At 37.3% G+C, this 23,727-nt stretch overlaps 1 protein-coding gene across 1 annotated transcript in view; it reads left to right on the top strand.

Annotated features, from left to right (window-relative positions):
- The window catches only part of LOC116167896 (potassium voltage-gated channel subfamily KQT member 1-like), an 85,221-nt gene extending 65,995 nt beyond the window's left edge, over nucleotides 1-19,226 (top strand). The window contains exons 7-11 of the mRNA XM_031483490.1: nucleotides 7,430-7,589; nucleotides 11,706-11,841; nucleotides 11,896-12,052; nucleotides 12,113-12,235; nucleotides 17,157-19,226. Of these exons, the coding sequence (XP_031339350.1) occupies nucleotides 7,430-7,589; nucleotides 11,706-11,841; nucleotides 11,896-12,052; nucleotides 12,113-12,235; nucleotides 17,157-17,258 (678 nt within the window). The 3' untranslated portion in view covers nucleotides 17,259-19,226. The remainder of the gene's footprint in view (nucleotides 1-7,429; nucleotides 7,590-11,705; nucleotides 11,842-11,895; nucleotides 12,053-12,112; nucleotides 12,236-17,156) is intronic.
- Nucleotides 19,227-23,727: the final 4,501 nt, after the last annotated feature.

Raw genomic sequence — 23,727 nt, 5'->3', positions numbered from 1 at the left:
TTCAGCCTGTCTTTTCTTATGGTGTTTCTTCCTTCTCTCTTTCTATGTCGGCTTCTTCTCCAATTTCGTTTCAATATTTCCGTCTTCTTTTCCCATTTTCCAAATTCCACTTGTATGGGTCTAATTTTTCCTGTACGGTATTTACCCAATCTTCTTGTTTCTACTGTTTCTTTTTCCATCTCAATGATTATTCCCATATCTCTTATGAGCACTCTTGTTTTTTCTGATAGTTGTAGTTCACGGTCCTCTTCTTGGTCATCAAATCCGTGTATTGTTATGTTCCTTTTCTTGATTTCTATATGCATTTCTTCTATCTGCCTCTCGTGTTTGTGTATTCTTTAGTTTCAGGTATTGTTTTCTTTAGTGAGTTTCTCATTCACTGCTTTGGTTGCTTGTATTTACTTTTGGAACCCATCTAGTTTTTTTTCCGTACGTTGGTCTCTTTCCTCCACCTGTGTATCTGTCATTACGACAATATGAAGAAGCCGATTCTTTAAAGTTTTCTGGATATTAATTAAATGGTCACACTTTACTTTTTTGCCCTTAAAAGCACGGCAATGAGCTGATCATACAAATACAAGAACCGTGCGATTATCTTATTTTGCAGTATTAATGAATTCAACATTCCGGAACATTCGACTGACGGGTTGTTTTGCTAGCTATTTCCAGAAGAAATTAATTCACCCTTTTAAATTGTTCTCAGCAACAAGTTTATTCAGGTTCCCTCATATTCACATGAAATTCCTCTCTAATAAGATCAGGAGTCCCAGATCCGGCACCGCAAAAGGAAAATAGCAGGCGTACATTCTCATAATATATCATTTACGGAAACAAACGCAAAAAAGAAATAAAAAAACATGTCAAAGTGTACAATATTAAACCAAGTAATCGAGGTAAACGCAGTTACTTAAACAAATTATGAAAAATAGGATAAAAGTGACGGCAAATTACTTTTTGTTATAAGTTTGGACGTTGGCTCAAGGTCGTGACCTTGGATATTGGGCGAAGGTCATGGGTTTTAGTTTTGGATCAAGGTCGATTCCTGGAAATCTGTGGGATTTTTTTGTTTTTGGCGTTCGGTCGTACCTGACGAAACAGGCTGCGGTAAAGGAGATTCCCCCGGTTACATAGCTAAGACATGGTCATGTTGTTTTATGGTGCAAGGTTGTATCCGGAGTTTCCATGACAGATGAATACTTTAGGAGATAGCGTTGAGATGCCAGAAGAGCTTTCCTGCATATCGCAGATTGTAAACATCAGATTAATGTTCGCATGCGCAATCAAATTATAATAATCACAGACATATCTCATATTGTAAACATTAGATGTGCGCATGCGCAGTCAGTGCCAACTTCCTTATTTCCAATTTAGTAATAAGTTGATATTGTAGGCATCTGATCCAGTATTTCCAAATATTTGTCTCATTTAAACTTGATGGAATCTTTTAAACTCTTTGAAAATTGTGTGCACATAATGATTTTAATTTAATCATCCGCTCAAATACAACCCTTTCTTTCGAGACGAAACCGATGTTTTATCAATGTTATAATTAATGAAAGTTAGTCGCACACCTTATCAAAATATTATCCTGAACCGGATTCGCCTTTTACAAAATCTGTGAGTCCAATTTGCACGCCAAATTAAATCGCTGGCGGCAATACAAACTGTTTAATCAAATAAAGGCCACACGAAGTTCATCGACAAGGCGTATTTACATAGCGGGGTAAAATTCCATTTACGCTGTTTTCTCTAGGTATAATATTTCAAACGGCACCCACCTTCCGTTCCCTTCACGCAACCGTTTTTTCCATTTATACATATTTAATGGAACAACGTCTGTTTTTTGTAGGGACTTGTATTGAATACTCATTCAGTCAATAAACATTCAGGAAAAAACCGCGATCGCACGAAAAGGGATTTTAGTGGGTACACACGACTATAATTTTGAGGTATTGGAAAAGCAATAAATATCTGGAAAAGGTGAGGTAAGGTAAGGGTGAAGATAACGTCCAATGCAAACGATCCATATATTTCGTTTATGTTGAAATAATGTATCAAAAGATACTGAAAGGTTTCGGGAGTTGGAGGGATTTAATTTTTCATACGGTTTCCACTTGAAGTATTGGAAACGCGTAATTTGTATTGAATATCAAATACTTTCCATTCACCTTTCAAAGATTCAAACGATGACGCTGACGTTCAATACAATACAATCAACTCTTTTGATAATATTTTATTGTTATCCCTTGAAAATGTGCAGACGAAGTAGAAATTTGTCCCTTACTCATTGGCTTAATAGTAATACTGTCTTTTATTTGTAAAAAGTCGGGTGGTCGACTGAACTTCGCTGGCTCGACACGAATTTAAATAACAGATAATGAAATCCGCCCTTCGTTCGCGGCTCTACGCCATCTTTTCTAACACACCCTTCGCTAAACTTCAGGTTAGCGACTGAACTGTGCTGACCGCTTCACGGTAATTTTCTCTCGCGGTTCAACGCGACTAACACATCATATAACACCACCCTGCGGTAATTTATAGGTGGGTAACCTAACTTCGCCTACGGTTCAACGCGCATTCTAATACTCTCGCGGTACGACGCGAATTCTCCCACGGCATCATCTCAATTGCCTAACGTCTCCCTCCGAACAATCAAATTCCCACTAATTTTCCTTTTGATTGATACCCATTCTATGATGCGCAACTTTTTCCACCAATAAAAATTAATGTTTCCGTCCAATTAGAAACCTTGACACTAGTAGTTTACTCTCCGCGTGGACTGATTTCTACCTAGCAAGCTTGATAACGACGAATGGAATCCTTCCGTAATTTTAGCTAATCTCGTAATCTCCCATTTATTCTCAGCACCTCCAGCTTTCACACGCATTTAAAAAATCACGACCACTCGCCCACATACAAAATCAAGGCACTACTCGCATCCTACCTCTGGTTAATCTTCATATTTCTTAATCAAATTGGGGGTGGTTTCTAAATATGTCATTATATATATTAATGTGCTCCGGCTAGCTGTCAGTCTTTGATTCTCTTCTGGTCTGTATGAAAACGGTAAAAGTATAATTAATCTTTATTAAATTATGAAACGGTTCTTACTTCTTTAGATGCAATAGAATAACATATTAGGAAATGAGGTTTGACGCGGAACGACCCTGGAAAGCAAACGAGTAGAAAACATTCATTCGCAAAAACACACTCCTCATTGATATGAAATATTCAACAAACTCACTGTATAATGAATAATTGTGAGGTACTAACTAAAAGCAAATTAATTGTTTTTTCATTGACACCCTGTATTATAAAAACAAACTGTACTACGTTAATACATTCTACGGCACTCGGTGTCCACCAAAACCAAGCTTATACAAAATTAAATAGCAGTAGAGAATAAATTCTCTTCAGTTATACAGGGTGGCACACCGAAAACGAAACAGACTGAATAACTCGTAAGGCAAAAAAACTCAAAAGCCCATCGACTTTTAGTTAGAAGGGGGACATCTTTTGCTTAAATATTTACACCCCTTCCGTTAACCCCCGAAGCAGGGTTTCCGCTCTTTCCATAATTTTAAATTGAACGTTCGGTCGAGTGACACATCATTGGAAAGGGCTCTTCATTTCCTACACGACGATGGTTTATTTTTCAAATTTTAGCGAGTCGTTTGAAGAATACAGGATGTCAAATGACAATCATTCAAATGGATACTCAAGCTTTTGCGTGACTGAACACGTTCATATGAAATATTAGCTACTTATACAAAACCATGAAGAACATATAGGTACCATGAGAAAACCTGATGGTAAAATACTGATACTTATTTCAGTGAATCATACGTACTTATGGACTATGGTACATAGTTTGTTGCATTTACCTGAGTGTATCTTCCAAATTAGTAGCTCGAATTTGAAAACTAAACTATAAGCGTGTAGGAAATTAAGAGCCCTTTCCAATGCTGTGTCACTCGACCCAAGGTTTAATTTAAAATTATTTAAGGAGTGGGAACCCTGCTTAGACTGCGATGGGTGTACAATTTTAAGTATATTATATCCCCCTTCCAACCAAAATCGACGTGCTTTTGGATTTTTTCCAAAAACTATTTCCTTGCGAGTTGTTCAGTCTATTTCGTTTGCGTCGTGCCATTCTGTATTTAAATAAATACATTACGACGTTAGTTCAATTGTATAATGAGGTTGACAACTAATGGTCACACGCGATAGAACAATTGTTCATAAATACCTTTAATATTTGTGCGCCAAAATCTCTAGATGCGGTTTTCAACCAGAACAGAAATTATCTTCCCCCCAGTGATACGATTTTGCACGGACCGATTATAGAATCCACTAAGGTGCTCCGGCGTCTAAATTGGAAACTTTGTTTTCTTTCTTGGAAATGCTGCGAAAATCTTCGTCCACAGCGCGAAGGTGGCTTGATGGGTATGGTTTCTCGCTTATGGCTCAATTTCTTTCTTCGAGATCCATCTAATGAACCAGTTAACTTGAAAAATGCCAAACGTGTTCTGCAAAAACGACCAGCACAGATTTAGTATGATCGTATGATACACTTCTGGCCACTTACTAAAATAATCCATGGCTACCAATATGCATCGTTTTCCAGTTTTGTTTCGAGGAAATTGTGCAGCAATATCAGCAGCGATCATCTCGAACAGGGATTCAACCAAATACTGCTTTCTCAGTCCCCGACTTCGAGTCTTTTATCCCTTGCTACCAACACACGTGACGCATCCTCGGCAATACTTCCATACAGTTTTAGACCCAATAAATCGTTCTCTATTCTTGGCTTACGCTAGTGCTTATAAATTGTAGGCTCAGCTACGAGTTAAATATTTTGCTCACGGCAGACGAACCGAAAAAGATTGTGGGAGAAATCTAAGGTTTGAAAACACTCGGACGGGATTTATACTTCCATAGGAGCTGCACATCTCCCTAGCTGGGCGATTCGCTATTTGTATTAGGTCAGAATGGAACCAACGAAATTTTTGAGCGTCCCCTTTAACCAATATCAGTTCAGCATCTTTTGTTTGCACTGTGGTTTTCATCTCGGCTAAACAAAACCGCCGCGTCCGTGAGGTTCCTTGCTACCTTGGTAACAACCCAAGCGTTCTAGATGCGTAGGTTTATCGTTAATTATTTGACCCGTATTTACTATACCTATTATTACAACGTAGACCTGCAATTCGGAAAACAAATGAAATGCAAAGCGGGCTCCCGTTACACACTAGAGTCTGAAACACTCCACCTAATCACTTTATGCTTGAGGTTTCAGGAAGGTCTAAAATTTCAAGTTGTCGCTTTCAATTTGTGTGTTGTAGGTTCTAGGTCTCAGGCTAGGTTTCGTGCGTTAGGTTTTAAAATTCAGGATTGATTATGGTTTCGGACCTCGGGTTTTAGGCAAGCCGCTTTCGGGTCTAGTTTAAAGTATTCTGTCTTAGGGTTCAGACTTCTACGTAAAAATTTTAGGCTTAAACTGTAAAATGTAGTCTCAAATTACAGGTCTTCAGGTTTCTTGCGTTAGGTTTAAGGATTCAGGGTTGATTAATGTTTCAGGCTTCAGGTTACATAGGTACCACTGTAGGTTTCAGGCTTTAGGTTTAAAACACTATGGTTTAGGATACGGATTTCAGGGTAAATATTGTAGGTTTTAAATGTCAAATTGTAGTACTTCAATTCTAAGTTCTAGGTTTCAAGCATCAAGTTTCTTGCGTTAGATTTCAGGATTCATTCAGTACTGTTTGAGTAACGCGAAGGAAACTCGAATTTGCATACTAATTTTGGACAATTTCCAAGCGTTGTTGTAACGTGATAATGATAATGATAATGAAATGGTAAACCAAAAGTCACTTATTTGAATCTTTGCCCGCCAGAATATAGCAAGTACTTCATATACATTCAATGAAAAGTAACGTTCAAATTTCGTTTCTTGCTCACGGCCTGCAACGAAAATCTGATCTAATACGCTAAATACAAATTTGTTACATAGCATGTTGTGTTGTTACATAACAGTTACGTTTAGGTTATATAACACCAGCTGCATTATATCTTTTACTTCTAAGATGCAGTGCATGTTAAAATGTTACATAACAGTTTGTTGGGAACAGATATCACTCATGTTAAAAATGTTATACAACTGTTATGTAGGGAAAGAATTGTTTTATTACATTTAGTATGTTACAGTTAAGTTTATGTGACGTAACAGTCGATATAATAACTGCAATGTTACGTGTTTGCTGGAATTTTGCCCTCCACCGTGGAGGAAGCCGTCACATCGGTCATCGAGTTATCAACAACTATTTCTACGCTGTAGTGATCAACTGCACTAGAAATTGCATCGATCCGTTCAGCCGCTTCGCTTGTGGTTTCGATCCCGTTTTATTAGCAATTGTGTGATATTTCCTCAAACTCCTTTTACTATGTTTCTAGCGCACTTTAGGAGGTTTGTTGCTACGAGATAATCCATCAGACGTACCTACTTAAATAATGGAGTGGAACTGTGTGGGGAACACAATACCACCTAGAAACTATTCCTTGTCCGCAGCTCGCTAATTTTTATTATAATAATCGCAAAAGCATCGCATGAATTATGGTGTACCAGAAAGTCTCTTTGTTTCAATTTAACCCTCTTATAATGCCAAAGGCATCTCTCAAATTTAATAATCTTCGCTGAATGTTTTGTTTCGTATTCTCGCCAAGAAAAGTTTCAATATAGAATAAACTTATTTGTTTTGTGTAACATACAAACGCAAACTGTTAACAAATCTCGCTCACTCATTCTTGAAATATTGGTTAACCGACCGCAGTTCGCCTTTTAATAGTTATAAGTCTAGTTTTCTTAATTTACAACCGTCATAAGTTAATGTTAAACAACATTTCGTTTAGGGTAAAAAGTGACAATCCGAAAAATAGCAGTTTGAGAAGTTTTAACAACAGGAAACGTTTCTATGCTTAGAGTGGAACCAAAGCTTCTATTATTAGTATATCTTTTTGATGTCTTGCTTTGGGTGTTTTCAGATTTGTGTCATGACCGAATTCATGAAATGCACTCAAAAGACGACGCAATGTGTGCAATACCAATGACAAATGACAAGAAACCTTTACTGCAGTCAGTCGAGTACAATTGGCAAATGACATGGCTTTGGTTCTCCCCCTAACATTGTAGAAGCGTTTTTTTGTTACAATAGTTATAACAATATGCATGTTAAACGGCACTTAAAAGTCGCCTCACCAAGTGTTTTAGCTAGCCACTCATCAGGTAAAATTAGCACGTGTTTTTCAGAATTGGAATTGACGAAGTGCATTTGGTAGATGCGCATATACGTTATTTATGTATGTTAAATAGTTATAGTTCTTTAGATGCAGTGTTCAGTGTTTCGATGTTTTAAGTTTGCATGGGTTGGGTCAGTCCCTTGTATTGCAGGTCGCTAAAAAGGCATCAGTTCTTAAAAGGCGAAAATCGAAGAACAGAATGGATACGCCTGGAACTCCACAGGGAGACGCTCCCGCTCCGTCACCGTGCGATCCATCAACGGACGTCGTTTACTATATAGAAGAACCAAAAGCAGGTGAATGAATTGTGGAATTACTGAGCCGTTAATTTATCTCTTAAATCCCTTATATCTCCTAAGTCTCTTAGATTCCTAGATCCTTTAGGGACATTAGATCCCTTAGATGCTTAGGTCCCTTAGATCCTTTATTAAGATCCCTTATATACCTTAGATTCCTTAGACCCCGCAGATCCCTTACATCCCCTAGATCATTTAGGGCCCTTAGATTCCTTATATGTTTTAGATGCTTAGGCGTTTTAGATCTCTTAGATTGTTTAAACCCTTTAGATTCTTAGATCCCTATGATCTGTTAGATCCCCTTGTTTCCTTAGATGCCTTAGATTCCTTATATGAGTTAGATCCCATACATCCCTTACATCCCTAAGATCCCTTAGATCCACTTGATGGCGTAGAGACTTAAGAACCCTTAGATCCTTTAGATATCTTAGATCCCTGAGATCTCTTAGATCCTTTAAATTCTTAGATCTCTAAGGTTCCTTAGGCTCCTAAGATCCCTTAGACTCACTTGATCTCTTAGATCCCTAGATCTTTTAGGTTCCTTACATCCCTTAGGTCCTTTAGATTCTTAGACCCCTAAGATTTTACGATCCAATTGATCCCTAAGAACCTTAGATTCCTTATACCCTTTAGATCCCGTAGATCCCTTTAATCCCTAGGTTCTTTAGATTCCTTATATCCTTTAGATTCTTAGATCTCTAAGATTTCTTTGATCTTTAGATCCTTTAAATCTATGAGATCTCTAAAGATCCCTGATATCCCTTAGGTCCCCTATATCCCCTTGATCCTTGGATCCCTTAGATCTGTTAGGTCCTTTACATCTCTAAGATCCCCTTGATCTCTTAGGTAGATTAGATCCCTTACATCCCTAAGATCCCCTTGATAACTTAGAGACTTTAGACCCCTTCGATTCTTTAGATCCCTTACACCCCCTTGATGCATCCCTAAATCATTTAGGGCCCTTAGATTCCTTATATGTTTTAGATCCCTTAGATTCTTTAGACCGCTTAGATTCTTAGATCCCTTAGATCTGTTAGATCCCCTTGTTCCCTTAGATGCCTTCGATACCTTAGATTCCTTATATCCGTTAGGTCCCATAGATCCCTTACATCTCTAAGATCCCTTAGATCTACTTGATGGCTTAGAGACTTAAGAAACCTTAGATCCCTTAAATCCATTAGATCACTTAGGTTCCTTATATCCTTTAGATCTGTTAGATCCCTGAGATCTCTTAGATCCTTTAAATTCTTAAATCGTTAAGGTTCCTTAGACTCCTAAGATCCCTTAGACTCGCTTGATCTCTTAGATCCCTAGATCTTCTCTTTCATTCCTTTCGCCCTTTCATCCTTATTATCGTGCTCATCCCATTCATCTATTTCATCTCTTTTATGCTTAAATTTTGTTTATCTGTTCCATTTTGTTCCTGGACATCTTTATTCCCGACCCCTCTGAATTCTGATTGATTTGATTCGTGAGACGTTTGATAACTGTGATCGAATTTTTGTGGGTTTGATTCTTTTGACCGTCTTTATCCCTTTGACTTTTCAACTCGTTTCATTCAGTTTGATCCCTCTGATTCCTTTGATTAATTCGATCCCTTTCATTTGTTTGGTCCCTTTGACCACCTTTTTCTTTTGATCTCTTTAAGGCATTGATTATTTCTTCCTTTTGTGCCCCTTTAATCTTTTTGCTTTTTATATCCCTTTCATTTCTTAATCCTTTTGATGTCTCTGCTCCCTTTTGATCTTTTTGATCCATGTCACCTTTTTGATCTCCTTTGCTCTACGGGATGCATTTGATTCGTTTCGATGCTTTTATCCAGTTGATTTCTTTAAACGCATCTACTCTCTCTTTTCATTCCTTTCATCTTTTGGGTTCCTTATATCTCTGTGCTCTCTTTGGTACTTTTGTTTCTTTTCACCTCTTGATCTTTTTGATCCGATTAGCCCCTCTAACCTCGTTAATCTACTGGATCCATTTGAAACTTTACACCCCTTTAGGCACATTTATCCCTTTGGTTCATTGAAACACTTGTCCTTTGACCCATAATCCCTTTGACCCCCTTGTTCCCATTGCCCCATTTGATATCTTTGATATCCCGTCTATTCTTTTGATCCTTCTTTCTGATCGTTCTGATCCATTTGATCTATTTGATCCATGTGATCTATTTGATTCTTTTAAATGCGTTGATATTTTCTTACCTGTTTATTCCTTTTATGTCTCTAGTCGCTTTTATCCCTTTTATTCCTTGATACTTGATTTTTCGTTCCCTTTCATCCTATTGTTCCTTTTGATACTTTTGATTGTTTTGATCCTTTTCATTCCTATGATCTCGTTGGTCGCCATTATCCTATTAATCCCTTTGATTCCTTTATCTTCCATAACTCCTTTTACTCCTGACCTGCTTTGATGCTTTTGAATCATTTGATCTCTTTGTTCCGTTTGATTCATTTAGCCGCTTTATCTCTATAAACCTCTGATTTTTAATCCTGCCGTCCCTTCGGTCCCTTGGATCCGTTTCATCTAAATGATCTCCCTGGCCATATTTCTCCCTTTAATTATTTCTTCATTAATTCCTCTTCTTTAATTCCTTTCACCGCTTCAGTTCCTTTCATTTGTTTGATTCCGAACGATTTTATCCCTTTAGCCTATATGTGTCTATTGAACCGTTTGATCTCTTTGATTTCTTTTATGCGTCGTTGTGATTCATTCTATCCCTTTTCTTTCCATTCATTTTATCCCTTTATGATCCGTTGGGTTGTTTACCTTCCTATCATCCCGTTGGTCTTTTGGATGCCTTGGATCGCTTTGATGCAATCTTTGATGTGTTTGATCCCCTTGGTCCTCATGATCTACTTCGTATACTTGATGTGCTTGACCCTAAATTCTTCTGATCTACCTTTTTTATCGTTTTGATTCCTTTTCCTGTCCTATCCTTGGAACCCCATTGAATTTCCCGATCGTCATGATCTCTTTTTTTCCGTTTGATTTTTTTGAACCCTTTGATCTCTATGAGAGTCTTGGCCCCCTTGATTCCTTTGATCAATGATCCATTTAACCTTTTTAGTCCTTTTGATCCTTGATCCATTAACATGATCACATTATTCCTCTGGATTCCGTAATCCCCTTCATTCACTTGATCCCCTGAATCTATAAAGAAATATGTATGCCTTCAGGATCACATTATTCGTTTGTAGTGAAGTACAAGTAATACTTACATATTTATCTCTAGAGAAATAGAATTTTCATCGATTTGCATTGCTATGTTTTAATTGGCACCGAATTTTTTGAGTAAGGGAAATGAAATATGCTTTTATATACGGTGATATTAATTTAGAAGTAGACATAGGGATTTGCGTGTATTGTTTTTCCCTAAGTCTAATTTTAAATTACAAAATCTCTTCTGAATTGGTATAGCTGCCGAATTTAATATCTCTTCATTATAACCTAAAAGCATATAGGTACTACTCTTTATTCTCACTTTTATAAGTAATACCTACCTACCAACCAACCTATCTAAAAAGCAAGGCTATTAGCAGAAAGATATGAACTCTTTTAGCAAGGTGCTTAAAACTTTTGCTGAAACAGTGACATTTTAAAAGGAGCATAAAATATTTATCACTCCGTTTGCATTAAGCATTTAGAATGCACTAAAACAATGCAATGCAATTATAAAATCCAGAATGGCAGTGCAGAATGCGCGCGCAGTTATTTCGGTTGCATAAAATTAGGCGTCTTTCAGAAGAGATTTTGTCATTTAAACGTAGACATAGGGAAAAACAAAACACGCAAATCCCTATGTCTACTTCTAAATGAATATCACTGTATAATTAAACTAATACACGCATAGCATTTTTCTTCATATCGGCACAAAAGTAGGGGTAAAAAGGATTTTCTGTTAAAATTAACGAAAATTGCATTTTTCTTCGTCACTTTGCAAACACAAAACGATTCTGTCTGTTGTTAACTCAACAACAGCAATTATGTATTGGGTATTATCAATGTACTCACTGTAATATCGTATAATCTAAAAAAAAAATGTTTACCACATCCCACATTGAATTTATATGACCATAATGCGACAAGCCTACATTGGATTTTCTCGTTCCACTGTAGGAACACCAAATAGATTGAGAAGAGGAGATCGAGAAAGTTCAAGAGGTGCAATATTTATGAGCCAAACGAGTACGGTAACCGAGGCGGCAAGCGACGATATTGACGATCTTGACGGGGAATTACCAAGGGTTACGCAGTAAGTCGCGCGTTTTACGTGCGAAACTAAGTCTAAATTTCTCTACATCCCTAGATTAACCGAGGCACATCGAAACGCGATCCGCGCGATACGAAAAATCAAGTATTTCGTCGCCCGAAGGAAGTTTCAGCAGGCCCGCAAGCCGTACGACGTTCGCGACGTCATCGAGCAGTACAGTCAGGGCCACCTCAATATGATGGTGCGAATAAAGGTACGTATGGGGGATTTTGAACGTTGCGAGACGAATTAAATATGCTTGTGCTTAATTTAGGAACTGCAGAGGAGGCTCGATCAAACGCTGGGAAAGCCGGGAAGCTACTTGGCGGGCATCGATAGGGTTGGAAACGTGAAGCCAATGACGGTCGGTGCCAGGTTGTACAGGGTGGAGCAACAGGTGGGAATACCCAAATATTTATGCGGAACGTTAAGTTTATGTTTGATGAGCGTTATGTCCCTTCCTTCCTTTCCAAACAAAACAAGATTTTAATTAGGTCGTTCAGGGTTTGGTTCCGTAGGTATATAAATTAGAAAGCTATTTTTTCAGAGTTGCCTTTAGCTCATTTACTTTTACATATTGAAAACCAATTTATGCCAAATTAATGATTACGAATTCATGCTAAACGTATTGACTAAGTATATAGTAATTTTGTTCTCATTTTTTACTTTCCCGTATCATGCAAATTTTCTGCTCTTATGGTTTTCGAGTTATTTACATTTTTTGAAAGAGATACCGCCGGGTTCGTGAGTAAGTTACTCGTCCATAGATCTCCTTGCAGGCTGGGATGCCGCCAAATATTGTTTGCAGCTTTGTTAGTGGGCAAGCGGCAACCACAGTTTACTTAGTTGAGTTCTATGCGACTGTCGACATCCGACTGCACGCCCCCCGTCACAGGACGCCAGAGTGCGATTAACCTACCTATAGGATTTTCCAGATATTGGCTGGCACTATTTACAAACAACCAACAAAATTGCAAGTGGGTGATTAAATCGCCTTTGCGTAAACATAAAAAATTAAATAGCATACATTTATCTTCAATAGTTCGTAATTAAAGCAAATTGTAACGCGGAAAGCGACATTATTTCAACATGATAGAACAATTGTTCATAAATACTTTTAATGTTTATACACCAGGAGTTCTAGATCCTTTCTGGTTACGACTTTCAATCCGAATAAATTTAGTCCTCCCTTCAACTGAGCTGTGCAGGGACCGGCTATATAATCCTCGCTAAGACATTTTCTTCGATTTGGAATGGAAATTCACTGTGCACGGACCGACTATAGAATTACGCGGTGGGTACTTGCTTGTTTTGTTTCTTGGAAATGCTGGGAAAAATGATGGCTCACTTTTGGCTTAATTTAGATCTTTGAGATCTACCCAGTGGACGGTTTAACTTGAAAAATGCTCTGCGAAAATGACTAGCGCAGAATTGGCACTGCGATTTTCACTCATATTTTTTGGGTCCCCGTCCGTCGACCTTATTTACACCTTTTCTTACTACGCTGAATTGTATAAATACCTACTTTGAGCTATTATTATTATTATCGGTCACGATAGACGCATCCCCGCCCCCTCTCCTTGCTCTTATTTTAATTACACTGACCCCCTTTCATTTACTCATCCCGAATATGCATAAGTAATGCATATTAATTTACTCTACTTACATCTGAAATTCCCGGTTAGATTCCTTACGGTTAAATAAAAAACCAACTTGTTATAGTTGCGTATCTCTATTTATACTATGTATTTCACTGAGCTATAACATTGTCTGTGCATACGAAGCCTCGTTACAAGTATGATTTCGATCTTCTGATTCTTTATTACCTAGGTTGACACTTGCACAGAAGGAGTCACCTACTGATCATGATCTTCTAGAGTCGCAGCAGTGATTGCACAAACATCATGCATCTCAGACGAGACTCTTATGGTACACCGTGCTTGCATTACTGTCTGTATTGTAGTGAAGACGACACCCTGTAATGGCCCTTTTTTCAACCCTTGATCGTTGAGCGTCAAACGTGTAACGGTAGTTATATTTCTAGGGTTAAAATATCTAGCTTGTGCGATTGAATTTCTTGAAATTGAAATAATAATGGCAAATTTTTACGAAGAGAGTTTTTACCGTCGGCTAGCTCACGATTATTCCACTTGATTATAATTACCGCCAAACAAGAATAGACCTTATTTTTTTCACTTTTGGTTAATTTGTCGCTTCTTGGAGTGAAATAATGAAATAACCTGGTTGCAAGTAAGTTCGAATTTCCATAATATTTGCAGATATTAAGTAAAAATGATCCGTTAACAAATCTATGCCTTCTATATCCGTCCGCATTAAAAGTGAGATTCAATGTTAAATTTACAGAAAGAAATATCGATACTAAACCTTTCCCTTTCTTTTAAACTGAAGTACCTACCATCCTTTTTGGTGTATACAATAAGAGTCACAAATCTATTATTATAACTTTAATATATAATTCTTCGACTCAGTTAGAAAACTCAATTAAATTTACATTCTAACTAAATACTTAAATTAAACACTCGCTGCGCTCATTGGACAAATACACGTCTAACGCGCCAAAGACAGTCAATTTGCAACTTGTTACATAAAAATAGCTATATAATTACTTAATTTTGCATCTGGCGCTTTTACACGAACCGCCGATGTAGTATCGACAGCCTTTTATATAGGAATAGAGAAGGGTCACTTGTCGGCATCTTCCATAAAGCGCATTTTTCGCAACACCTGCCGCTTTCGCAGGTCGTAATTGGGGGGGGGGGGGGGGGAATAGCGGCATGTAACCAAAAGCAAATTGGTCTACGGCGAACTTACGGCCGGTTGCAGGAAAGCGAATTCTAATCAAAATCCTACATTATTTGCCAAATCTGAGTTTAAACAAGAATTTTGACATTTGATTGGCTGCATACTGCACTATAAAGTCAATCAAATGTCTTAATACCGGATTAAACAACGATCCTGGATTTGGCGAGGGAACGCTGCGGCGGGGACGACATTTCCTGGAGCCAATTTTTCGGGGCGAATATTCCGAAGTCGGATCCGCCAAGGGGGAATTTTGCGAATCGAGTATACCAGCGGCGAATTTTACTGCAGGCGAATATTAAGGGGACGTAAATTGCATTCTAGCTGGCTTACGAACCAGAATAAAATGACACAAACTGCTACCTAATGTGTGTTTCGTTCTGGCACTACTGTGTACCATAAATCAAAAAATAGCAAAAAAAAACAGCACCAAATCGAGGTACAAGAAATTTACAACATAAAATAAGATGTGAAGGTGTCTATGCCTAAAAGTTTGGATAACTCGAAACCCATAAAGCGTTTAAAATTTTTATGATAATGGCAAAAATAGCACAATATGAACTCAAAATTTAGGTATTAGAAGATTTCAAACCTACAGCATAACATATAGGCAAGAAGATAGAGCTCCGGTCTAGATTTTCTCCATGAAAATCACAGTTTTTGGATTTTACAACGACGTTATAGGTAGGTACTTCACCCTCATAAGCATAACATGTTTACCTAATCTTGCCATGCAAATGCACTTATGCTTGCGAGCAACAAACAAAAGGTTGTAGTGTGCTTGACCCCCAGGGTCTACGCTAACTTCACACTACAAGAACTCGGAAATAAACTCAACCCGGCCACGTTTAAAAATGGCCACCCGAATGACTATACTCTCCAAAACTAAACAAGATCCCGCTTAAATTTGAAAAGTGGCACGTGATAAAACATCTAAGGCAGGGCCCGTTACGTTAGTTGTAAACAACGCTTTGACTTGAAGCACAGTAGGGAAGGAACGTTAAATAAAACACTGAAATTGTGAAAAGTTTGTTTAATAATGATCAATTATTATTATGATTGTAAAAGCTCGGAAATTTAAGTCCAAAATAAATTACATTGCAAAAATAAACTTTGAAAATTGTAGTTCACCGAATAAAAATTGAAATAGGCTGGGAAAAAAAGAACTTACTAATAAAAAAAACCAGCCGTCAAATTAATATTAAATTGTGTAGTAAAATTAATTGTTTTGTAATGATGTGAATGCGTAACATAAAATTATAACATCACAAAAAGTAGCAGGTAAACTTCAAGAGGTAACATATAGGTTAAAAACAAGTTTTGGGAATTATGGGTCAGGTAAGCAGGTACCAAGATTCTAAGAAAGGGTGACATACACAGGATGGGACGCAAATTTAACTAAAAGCAAGATGTGGAAATTATTGAATCGCCACTCATTTATCGCACATAGATTCTAAACTGAAGAGTTTTGATTAGCGTAATCTCGCCCCCGCAAGATAGGTAGCGTCGCCCCTCGTTCGGGGTTTCGAGCCTACAGTTGAAAGTCGAAGACAATCACAGAATTAGGTGTCGTAGCTCAATTTTGACTAGTTTTTACCACCCCCGTGATTGCTTCATTCACGGAGAAAATTGTTAGTTACAAACAACAAGTCAATACATACATCAAACGTATCGGTAATTTCCACATATTAAAATAAAATGATCAAAACTTATATGAATGTTCCTTCAGAGACAATACCAAGTAACCAATATCAATAAACATAAATTAAGCAAGCATTACACCAAAAACGTAAACAATTAAAAACAATAGCATAACGGTATCACATATGTGATTATGCATTGCGGTTAATCCAAGTAAATTTCAAAAACAAAGATTCAAACACACAACAAATATAAAATGCGGCATACAAAACACAAATGCGATATCAAGAAATGCAAAAATTACTACCTGCATTAAATAACACAAAATAACAACAAACATTTGTGGAGCGACGCGTTCACGACCGCCATTCAAGACAAGATGATCAACATAGCCCCCGTTCGTGCTTTTTAGATGGCCCAGGCAACTTTTTCCCACCTAGAAATTGCATGGTTGCCAACTCTCAATAATGTATGTATCGTCGCAAGTTGTATATACAGGATGGAACCTTTCAAGGTTTTATACATTTTCTCCGGATGGTTATGAGCCGAAGAGTCCAGGTCCCCCAAGTGTTTCTGTCTCCTAAAATTCATGGAAATTCTTGCAAAACTTCAGGTTTGGTTTTCCGAACAGCAGTCAGGCTTGGCAAGTCCTAAACTGTACGTATCTCACAACCGTCGGGAGTAAATCCTGAAGATGTTGGGTGTGAATGATCTACAAGAATGTGGTGTAATACAAAAAGTATATACTTATTTCCATTCCGTCTGTCCATACTTGTCTCCTCCCCTGGTATGCTTGTTGAAGAGAACCGCACTAGAACGCGTAGATAAGTGGAATAATTTCAGTTTGTATTTTGCAGCTGGGATTAATGGATAAGAAGCTAGACGCGCTCACCTACGTTTTAAATGCTTTAGCACAAAAACAGCAAATATCACCGCAGCCTGTGGAGAACGATGTTTGAAACTGCAGTGTTCCGATAAAGAAACGTACAATTGGAATTTAGTCTACTTACAATAGGTATTTAATAAAAACATTGCGTCGTGTATCAACAATTTTTCTAATTATAAAATGCACCTCCAACAAGAACCAACTGTAAAAAGGGAACACAGCAATAATGAAAATTCACATCAACATATCTATGTGTAGGTACATTTTAAGGTGTGCTACATGTTAATTAATTTAGATTAAATTTTTTGATTTTAAAGAATGTGATACTGTCCTAACATATTCTTGTAACATATCCACCTGTTGTTTAATGGGAGTGTTAAAAGAAACGTAGCCTTTTATATGTCGAAATCCGAACTGCCACGCTTACTGTATGTGAGGTGATTCAATTAATGTTTTGGTAGATATTGACAATACCAGTACGGGTAGCCCTGATGTAGTATAAAGTGGCAGTTCAGGTTGCGACATTTTGGATATTGTATAGAAGTCAATATGAAACGTAAACAAGTCATGGTATTCTAGGGCACACTGTACGTATTGTAAAATAATTATTTCTACTCTAGCATTCATAAATACCTAGGTATAGTGCCTATTTAGACATTTTATAGCTTTCATCATGATCATAAAGTTCCTGTACTAAATCTTAGCGACAGCTTATTTGATATTATAAAGCTTGTGGCGAAATTTTCGCGTGAGCATCTTAAAATATTGTGATTGCTTATAGTACAGATGCTTTATGGGCACCCTTTTTGACTCGCAACGAGTTTGTACTATAACATTATTATCATGAACTATTTAAAGTTAGATATAATCTAAAATTAATCATTGGAGGTAGGGTCCAATTATTTTCCTTAGATGTGTTAAGTCTCTCACATATTTACCTTAGATAGTTGATTTGTGGGATCTTTTTTTAGCAACGCAACGAACAATAGTTTACATTTTACGGCCAATCTAAGGGTTCGTTACGATTTTAGGAATTGAAAGCGCGTTTTCTTGCTGTAACCTGTAAACTAAAACGATTCAGTTTTTGGGTTAAATACGAGTGCCTCTTGTCTGTGATTCACACTTTCTTCAACCACTTTTTGCCGAATTAGACACACATACACAAAAAATTTCCAATGGACCAACGTTAATTTTTCCAGTGGACCCAGCAAGATAAGTATCATTCGTAATGTGTAATCTCAGGACTAAATACATTCCATAATTGGTACAAAAGGTTTATGTCCATAGTTACGTAGGAAACATTATACTCGGTTCTCCATGCAGCTAGTTAGTGTACATATGTTGATATAATAATGAAAACAGCAGCCGAAGTTGGACCAAATTGCTTTGAGCTTAAAATTGAATATATTTGAGTATCATAAAATGGTGAACTTTAATATTTCAAAATCTTATTCTAACAGCAGGCAATATTTTATATCGTTCTTATAACATTGTAGTTTCAATGCGATTTAAATTTGAAAATTTTGGATTGCGTTTTGACATTTAAATTTTAACAACGAAAGTCCAAAATTTGAAAATTTCCCTCCTCGTTATTAATATAGATTTTATAAATACTTCTGGAAGTGCCCTACGTATAACTTTGCATTGCAATCATATGCCGTAGTTGCCTCTACTTATTTCTTTTCTGTTCTAATTTGTTTTACTATTGTCAAATTTTACTTTGTAAATAAAATGACTCATTTAACAGTTGTTCTTAAATGTGACTTTCATATTTTTATAGACTTCATACTGTCACATAATTTTTAGGCGTCTCTTTTAAAACTAGTCTAATTACGTTAATTTTTGAAATGAAGATATGTAAATACATAGTTTTAATTAAAGTATAAAAAAGTAAGGATATTAGGTACGCTCACAAAGTTCGAGTTGAGAACATAATTGATTAATTATCTGAATGTATTGAAAGTTATTCATCATAGGAATTTATTAGGAGTTTCTTGCAATATCATATTATATTATAGAAAGTAATAAAGCTTTACTTTATCTATTATGGTGATATAATTGAATAAATTATTTCCACTTCTTACTAGTGCTTTCTTTCCTTTAAAACCCTGAAACCCGACACTTCTTGTCTGAAAGACCTTTGATTTCGCTAGCCCAATCATCATTTATTTTTTTATGTGCTCCCTAAAAAAAGTAGGTACACACTCAGCCGACAAATGATGGTGCAAGAGCGTCGCGTCGGGAGAAAATAGTCGGTTGCGATTTCGATCGGTCCCGACAAAAATCGAGCCTGTGGACAGGCTTCAATAGAAGCGCACGCGCGCGATCTTTATCGGACGATTCATATCGCACCGATCTTGGTCGTTCCGATGCGGTGGACATCCGGCCTTATGGTGTGATTATTCCATGTTGAAAATATGATTTTTCTAAGAAGGGGTGTTGATATTTCTAAATACAGTACGCTGATAGCATTTTTGAAAAGAAAGAACGTTGGGTATCAGCCAAAAAAATCTAGCGTTTTTTCTAAAGCAGATTTCCATAAATTTCTTACGGAAGCACCCGATGACACGTACTTGGTGAGTCATTAACTAACAAGATTGAAACCGCTCAGAAGATTTTATGTTGAACTCCAGGGAACCCTTCATCATCTTCGTTGCCATCAACAGAACCTGCTATTTCATACCGTACTAATTCAAATCCTCTATCGACTGCTGAGTGTAAAGAATCTGTAAACACCGTGTTTTCCAATTGCCTGTCTAATTCCCGAACTCATTTTTGTAACTTGCAAATTGTACATTTAACTTCTACATTAATAAACAATGGCCCGTATGAATAAAAGTAAGCAAATGCTTATACTTGAAAAATTCAAAGTAAATACTCGTAAGTGCTCCTTCGCACTAGGCGACTTAGCAGCGCTGTTAAGCAGAAGGACAGGACGCAGTGCAGCGCTGCTAAACAAACCAGTATAAAGGGGCACTTACGAGTATTTACTTTAAAGTTTGCAAGTATAAGCATTTGCTTATTTTTATTCATACGGCCCAATAATTTGATTTTTGACACATATCCTACTTGTCGCATGTTACTGTAACTATCACTTGGTTGCTAAGCACGTTGCTATGATACACTTACCGCCCTAGGTTGGTAAGTGCACCTTACCGCCTTGAAAATGAATTAGTAAGTAGCCGACAATCACCGATCGTGCAAAAAGTATTTTTTTAGATGAATGGCGGTAACACTAAAATTCCTCATCCTGGTGTAAATAAAATCTCGGTTTTTACGTTTCCCAAGGACCCTACCGTTCTTAAAGAATGGGTAACAAAATGTTTCACATCCGCCAGCAAACTAAAATGTGCTGCGCCCTCATTGGTCAAAACGGCCAACCGATGAAAGCGTAGCGTCCCTGGCCGCAAACGTTTAAAAGCAGAGCCACGAATTCTGCAAAGTGCACCGCAATTTCTGCTTCAACTGCACTTCAAGAAACAAAAAGCTCTCCACCTGCAGAACCAGGTCGCCTTGCCAGCTCGACCTCGCGCTACACTCCATCATCAGTCAGAAGACCTACATCTACACCTACATCTACATCTACATATTCGGTTATGTGCTTCATATTCGGTTATGTGCTTTGGTGCTGAGTAGACGTGCTCTTCCTGCGCTGTAAATTTAAATTCTCAATAGTAAAAGTGTGATAGTTATTATCATTAATCAAGATGCCTACAACAAGGAGTGGAGAAAGCGGCGGCATCAGTGATATGGACTTACTTGCACAAAAGGTGGTCGATAAACTTTTGGCATCCGATGTTTTAACAGAAAAGTTCATATCTGCAATCTCTGTGTCCATAAAGGAAGAATTATCAACAGCCTTACAAGTTTACGAAGATAAAATTAACGCTCTTAGGCGTGAACTGAAAGAAAAACAAGCTGAAATAGACAACATCCTAGACGCTCATGAGCAATATACGCGTGTTAACAGCATCCGTATTTTCGGTGTAGGTACCTGAAGAGCCTAACGAAAAGGTGTCCGAGGTGGTACGTAACATGTGTCAAGAGAAATTAAATTGTGTTATATCTATATCTGATATTGACATTTGTCATCGTTTACCGTCCGACGGGAAAACTCAAAAACCGATTATTGTAAAATTTGTACGTCGTGACATCAAGAACCAAATCTTTTACAACAAAAAGAAGTTAAAAGGTACGTCTATAGTTATCCGAGAAGATCTCACTCGTCATCTGATGTTGTTATTGAAAGAAGCAGTAAATATATTCGGCAGCAAAAGGGTTTGGACTAGCGATGGAAAAATTTGTGTCAAAACTGATACTGGTATCAAGAGATGCACAACTCGCCAAGAGCTCAACAACCTTGTCAGAAATAAGTGAAGATATGGTTATCGGACGCATGCAGCAATGTTTATGTACACTAAAGCGTAACCTAAGTTTGTAAATGTAAACATTTGATTTCTATCCTTATTGTATACTTCTTTGTGATTGTTTATTTTTTCCTTTCTTTAAATTTTTATTACATCCTATAGGTACTTGATTCTATTTTAGTTATTAATGCGTTTTGCGCACATCAATGTTAGGTCTCTAATTCCTAAATTGCACATTGTTCAAAGCTTCTTGGAAAATGATGATTATGATGTCTTAGCGGTCAGTGAGACTTGGTTGAATGCGAAAATAAGCGATGACTATCTTTGTATTCCTGGCTACAATTTGGTTAGAAATGATCGAGCTCAGGAGAAGAGAGGAGGAGGGGTCTGTATCTATATTAAAAATTCATTTAATTACAGTGTATTAAAAACCAGCAGTAACACATCCCAGCAGGTGTGGTTGAATATTATTATGACTAAATTGTCTCTGGTTGTTGGGGTGGTATATAAATAGCCTGAAGTGAACGGTAAGATATTCTGTGATGAATTTGAGGAGACTTGTTCTGAGTTTTTACTCAAGTTTGACTTCTTCATTTGTTTAGGGGACCTAAATATTAATATTTTAGATACAGCGTCGCATAAAACACGTTATTATTTGAACATGTTAGAATGTGTAGGTTTGGTGCAAATTATTAATGAAGCAACTCGATCTGACACGGCACTCTTAGACCACATTCGATCTGACACGGCACTCTTAGACCACATATTGGTATCCGACATTAATCGTATACGAGAATCTGGCATTGGTGGCACATTATTCGCTGATCATGAAACCATCTTCTGTGAAATCGAACACGATAAAACTGAACCATATAATTTCTACAAAACGGTACGTAATTTTAAAAATGTTAATATGGAGCTGTTTTTTGCAGACATTCAAAGAGTGGCATGGCAAAGGATATTCTACTTGAGGGACGTAGACTCAAAAATAAATTATCTTAATAATCATATACTAAATATAATAAACAAACACGCACCCTTAAAAATAGTTTCAGGAAAAACCAAACCCCAGGCTCCGTGGTTATCTGATAACACGAAATACTTAATGCGTCTAAGGGACAAAGCTTACTGTAAATTCAAGCAAACCAAATCTCCACAGCAGTGGGAATACTATAAAGCGCTTCGTAATCTCACCAACAAAACTGTAAAGTTGGAAAAAAAAGCGTTTGTTGAATTTAAACTTAGAGGAAATGACCCTAAAGTCTTGTGGAGAGAGCTTAAAAAATTAAAAGTTGTTGCCAATAAGAAGAAATTAATTCCTCCGCATCTTCAACGGGCTGATGAGATAAATGATTACTTTGTTGATAGTATTCCCATTGTTGCTGGCGATCAGTTTAATATTGACGACTATTGTGTTTCTTCATCTCAAATTGTGGCCAATTTTGAATTTTCCGTTATCGATGTAGGTACCTACGATTGCCAAGATTATCAATAGTATTAAAACGAAAAGTGCTGGTTGGGATGGACTAAACGTTGACATTATTAAACTATTTTGTCCTAACATTTTGCCGTATGTGGCTCATATAATTAATTATTGCTTACTTACTAACACATTTCTAACCCTTTGGAAGAAGGCAATAGTAATTCCTATCATCAAAGGAGCTAAAGCAGATAAATTCAGCGACTTACGCCCAATCAGTCTACTGCCCGTACTGTCAAAAGTTTTCGAAAAGATAGTGGACGGCCAACTACGTTGTTACTTGACCCAGAATAACATTCTCCCTGACAATCAATCAGGGTTTCGGCCTGGTTATAGCTGCACCACTGCACTACTAAATGTTACGGATGATTTACTGAAAGCTAAGGATGAGAACAAGATGTCCATATTGCTACTCTTGGATTTCAGTAGAGCATTCGATACAATTAATCACCAAACTGCAATTTCCATCTTACGTGCTACAGGTCTTTCTCCTAATGCTACCTCATTACTTCATAGCTACCTAACGGGCAGGTCACAGTGCGTTACTTTAATGGGTAAGTCATCTGGGTACAGGGAACTATCTAGGGGTGTGCCGCAAGGGTATATTCTTGGCCCCTTATTGTTCACTATATATACTTTGTTTTATACATCAGTTCCTAAGACGTGTCTAGTTCACATGTATGCAGACGACATGC

Source organism: Photinus pyralis, unplaced genomic scaffold (genome assembly GCF_008802855.1).
Source record: "Photinus pyralis isolate 1611_PpyrPB1 unplaced genomic scaffold, Ppyr1.3 Ppyr1.4_LG4, whole genome shotgun sequence".
NCBI lineage: Eukaryota > Metazoa > Arthropoda > Insecta > Coleoptera > Lampyridae > Photinus > Photinus pyralis.
This window is presented reverse-complemented; position numbering and strand designations above follow the sequence as displayed.